We start from the raw sequence: 4,083 nt of genomic DNA, 5'->3' as shown, positions 1-4,083 counted from the left end.
TTTTTGTGAGTGCTTGGTGTTAGTGTCTCAGGAAGGACAACTCTGACTTTTTGGATGTCATTAAGTATATGCATAACGACAAACTAACATAAAATGTAAGAAATAACGAAATATTCCCTGATATATAATATCAGGGAAAGTACACAGAGATTTGCTAAGTGGACGCATATAGACAGCCACCACCAGAAGTAAATAAGCTGTCTTATTTGAAACCGGAAATAGATCACACAACTCCGCTCAGAGAGTCCATTTTTAACCCTCTAAAATGATATGTTATTGTATCTAGACAGGAAAACAAGTAAAACTTCTAAATATCTGCTAAATAGAGACCTCACCTGAAGATAGTGAACCAGAAGAGCCCGGAAATAACCACTTCCAGCAAACAAGACATTCCGGTGTGCTTTGAACACTTGACCCTCCACTAGAATGCTGCAGTCACAGAAAAAGCCCCGCTTCCTCTGCTCGTTCAGCTCAAAGAGCAGCTTGGGTAAATAACAAGGAACCTCCATACCCCCACCTCACTGGACTCTATAAAGACAGCAGGCAAAAGGGTCAGAGGATAGAAAAAACAAAACCAAAAGACACAATTCATCAAAATTCACTTAGAAAATGACATTTTTATTTATTTTGCTTTTCCTGCAACTTTTTCACAACTGGGAATCTAAAAATATGAAAGGATTTGTTTTATATCATAAATGTAAATCTGAAACCACAAAGTCTATTCAAAATGCACAGTTTTCATGCTTTATTGACATTTAAGTCTAAATATAGTTAAGAAAATCTTGTAAAACAGGAGTGAATAAGATCTCAGTCAGATAACAGACTCTAAAACGTGTTCGGTTTCATGGCAGCTCATGACAACTGAAATTCTGCAGCCTACAGGTAAGGTGAACAAGCAAACAGGTACTGCGAGGGAGGAGATTTGAGCTACGGTGGCTAAGCTAACACTGACGGCTGTAAGCACTAGCTGTTACAAGTGTCGAATCAAACCAAACAATAAAACGGACAGAAAAGTCCGAGAATTAACACAAGAATTAGATTTACTTAGACCACGAGTAACTTGAATTCATCTGCGTAATCCTTTTCTGTGAAAAAAATTGTTAGCAAAGCTCATTGTTTCAGGTCAGCAGCCAAACACATCCGCTTTTGGCAGGAAGTGACGTCACATACGCGTCCTGTCGGTGCCCGTGAAAGACTTTTAATTTTTTCTTTTTTTCTTATGTAGCGTATCGTTCAGATTTGAGAAAATAAATAATAATATAAAATAATGAAGAAAAAGTAAATCATGATTTTGAAAAAAAACCCCGAAAAAATAAATCGTGTTCGACAGCCAGATCTACGGTGGCATTTTAAGTAAAAATCCCACCAACAAATCATTCATTGCAAAAACCAAGAGCACAACGGCAATAAAAAAAAATAATAAACAGCATTACATTTTTGAAACCAAAACGAAATTCCAGAAACAACAACCCATAAAAATAGAAACCAACATAAAAAGAAATGTTTCTTAAAATTTGAGTAGTATCCAGAAATGAAAATAAAATGCAAATAAACAAACAAAATAAATAAATAGGCCTACATAAATAAAGAATGAAGAAATTTTGTGGACAGTAGGGTGGTTAGCGCGCTTGCCTCACATTTAAGAAGACCCTGGTTCAAATCCCGGATGGAGGATCGTAATAGAACTATCAACCGTGGACCTTTCTGTGTTGAGTTTGCATGTTCTTCCAGTGCATGCGTGGGATTTCTCCAGGGACTCTGGCTTCCTCCCACCATCCAAGAACATGCTTCATAGGTTCATCACTCTAAATCACCAGTGAAAGTTAAGGCCTGGAGACCCGGTGGACAAGCCCAGCCCTCCAAATCTTTTTATTACTTTTTTTTTATTAATGACTCGATGTTATCTTGCACATATTTTGTATAACTTTGACAAAACATATTTTTACAGTAAAATATTGAAAGTTATTTAAGGTTTAAATTGAGTTATTCTCTAATAACATTACTGCTTTTTTTATTATCCAAATTTATGTTAAAAAGTTACTTTTTTAAAGTTCAAAAATGTTTGTATTAGTGTGTTCAATAAATGTTTATCCTGTTCAGCCCGGGACCCACTGTGTGCTTACATCCCTGCTCTAAATTTCCCTAGGTGTGACTGTGAGTGTGTATGGGTGTGTGATTGTGGCCCTGTGACAGACTGGTGACCTGTCCAGGGTGTATCCTGCTGGGTTAGGCTCCAGCAGCCCAGTGACCCCAAAAGGTACAAAGAAGTTTAGTAAATGTATGGATGGAGGAACAAATGTCCATTCGTAGCCTTGAAGTTAAACCATGGCATTTCGAGTTAAATTCTTATTTCATGAAACCTTTCTGCCATTATCTAAGAGGTTTCACCAGCTTCACATTCCTGCAACTGGATGGTATCTGTAAAAAAACCAAAACAAAGGAGAAGGACGAGAAAGAGGTAACAGACCCTCGTCTTGTAATCCCTCCTGACTCATCACATAATTGTTTGGTGAGGTTGATGTTAATATTCTTGGGATCTCTATTTGCTGATTGTAAAACAATTAAGTTTAACCCACTGTAAGTTACCAGAAGGACTTGGACTCCAAAACAAACTACAATTACTTCCAATGTCTTAATGAATATGTGGTGCGGGGGAGCAGACAAAGATCTCCTCTTTAGTTCCAGTTTACTCTTTAAAAACACTTGTGGTTTGCGGTGCAGCCCCTTAAATAACTTTTTAGTAAAAATCCTTAATTTGAGAACTGAATATGTAAATTCTGCATTTTCTACCAAAAAGTCTGAGCACTGTAACTGTAAATGGGTTTTACCCCCTGTGTTTTTGAAATAAATGAAAAAATATATCTTAAAAAATATATTTTTCATTTTTCTTTTTATCTTCAATGCTGCAAGCAGCTTTTTGAAATGATATAAAAATACACTCACTGGTCGCTTTATTAGGTACACCTTTCCAGTTGCTCATTAATGGAAATTTCTAATCAGCCAATCACATGGCAGCATCTCAACACATGTATGCATGTAGACATGGTCCAGAAGATCTGCTGCCGTTCAAAGCAATCATCAGAATGGAGAAAAAAGGAGATTGAAGTGATTTTGAACGTGGCATGGTTGTTAGTGTAAGACAGGCTGGTCTTAGTGTTTCAGAAACTGCTGATCGACTGGGATTTTCACCCACAACCATTTCTAGGGTTAAAAGAGAATGGTCAGAAAAAGAGAATACGGTATATCCAGTGAGCTGTAGTTCTGTGGGTGGAAATGCTTTGTTGATGCCAGACAGGGGCGTCACTAAGTTTTAAGAACACGGGAGGCTTAACCCCCCATGAGATGCAACAATAGTGCAACAATTCCTTAATTTTCTAGTAGCTTTTCAATGCAACATCGTCCTGATGTGTTTGTGAATCTCCTGCTTCCAAAAATGACTAGTTTTCTTCCGATTCTAACAACAACTACTGACTAAACTATCTTTCTGATGTTTCTCCCAAACGCTAAAGGAAGCAGAAAGCTGAACTCTGGTTGACTGAAAGTTGTAACTAGTTGTGTTTTTCTAACCAGCTTGTGCAATGCTCTCTTCTGTGTACCAACATGATCATGTGTTGCTCTACAGCTTTACCTGTCTGGGCCCTGTGTCTTTGTCCCCTAAATCAGAGGTCCCCAAATGTTTTCTTGCAAGGACCATATAACTGTTTTCTTCTCTGAGGGGGGGCCGGAGTTAGTTTGTAGGCTAACAGAAAAAGGACAACAATCACAGCCTAAACGTAAACATTTACGGTTTTCCAGAAAGCCACACATAGATACATTTTAAATAATTCATTTATGTAATTTTCAGAGAAATAATTTAATACTATAACATTTTAAAAACTAGATATATAGCATTACCCGCGATAATGCTAAGTGAATGCTGCAAGCTGAATTTGGCTGCTGAAGATACTAATGCTAATAGATGAATATAGTGAAATTGATAACTAAAAATATTGAAGCTAATTACTGAAAACGCTGAAGTTGATAGCCAGCTAAAATATTAGCGAAATGCCAAATTAGCCGAAAAACTTAGGTTAGCAAAAACAG

The 4,083-nt window shown here is 37.1% G+C and overlaps 1 protein-coding gene across 1 annotated transcript in view; it reads right to left on the bottom strand.

Moving 5' to 3' along the window:
* Positions 1 to 1,899, bottom strand: part of zbtb8b (zinc finger and BTB domain containing 8B) — a 10,808-nt gene extending 8,909 nt beyond the window's left edge. Inside the window, exons 1-2 of the mRNA XM_024257874.2 lie at positions 1,045 to 1,899; positions 336 to 528 (exon numbers count right to left, since the gene is read on the bottom strand). Coding sequence (XP_024113642.1) covers positions 336 to 509 — 174 coding nt within the window. The 5' untranslated portion in view covers positions 510 to 528; positions 1,045 to 1,899. The remainder of the gene's footprint in view (positions 1 to 335; positions 529 to 1,044) is intronic.
* Between the last annotated feature and the right edge of the window lie 2,184 nt (positions 1,900 to 4,083).

Source organism: Oryzias melastigma, linkage group LG11 (genome assembly GCF_002922805.2).
Source record: "Oryzias melastigma strain HK-1 linkage group LG11, ASM292280v2, whole genome shotgun sequence".
NCBI lineage: Eukaryota > Metazoa > Chordata > Actinopteri > Beloniformes > Adrianichthyidae > Oryzias > Oryzias melastigma.
This window is presented reverse-complemented; position numbering and strand designations above follow the sequence as displayed.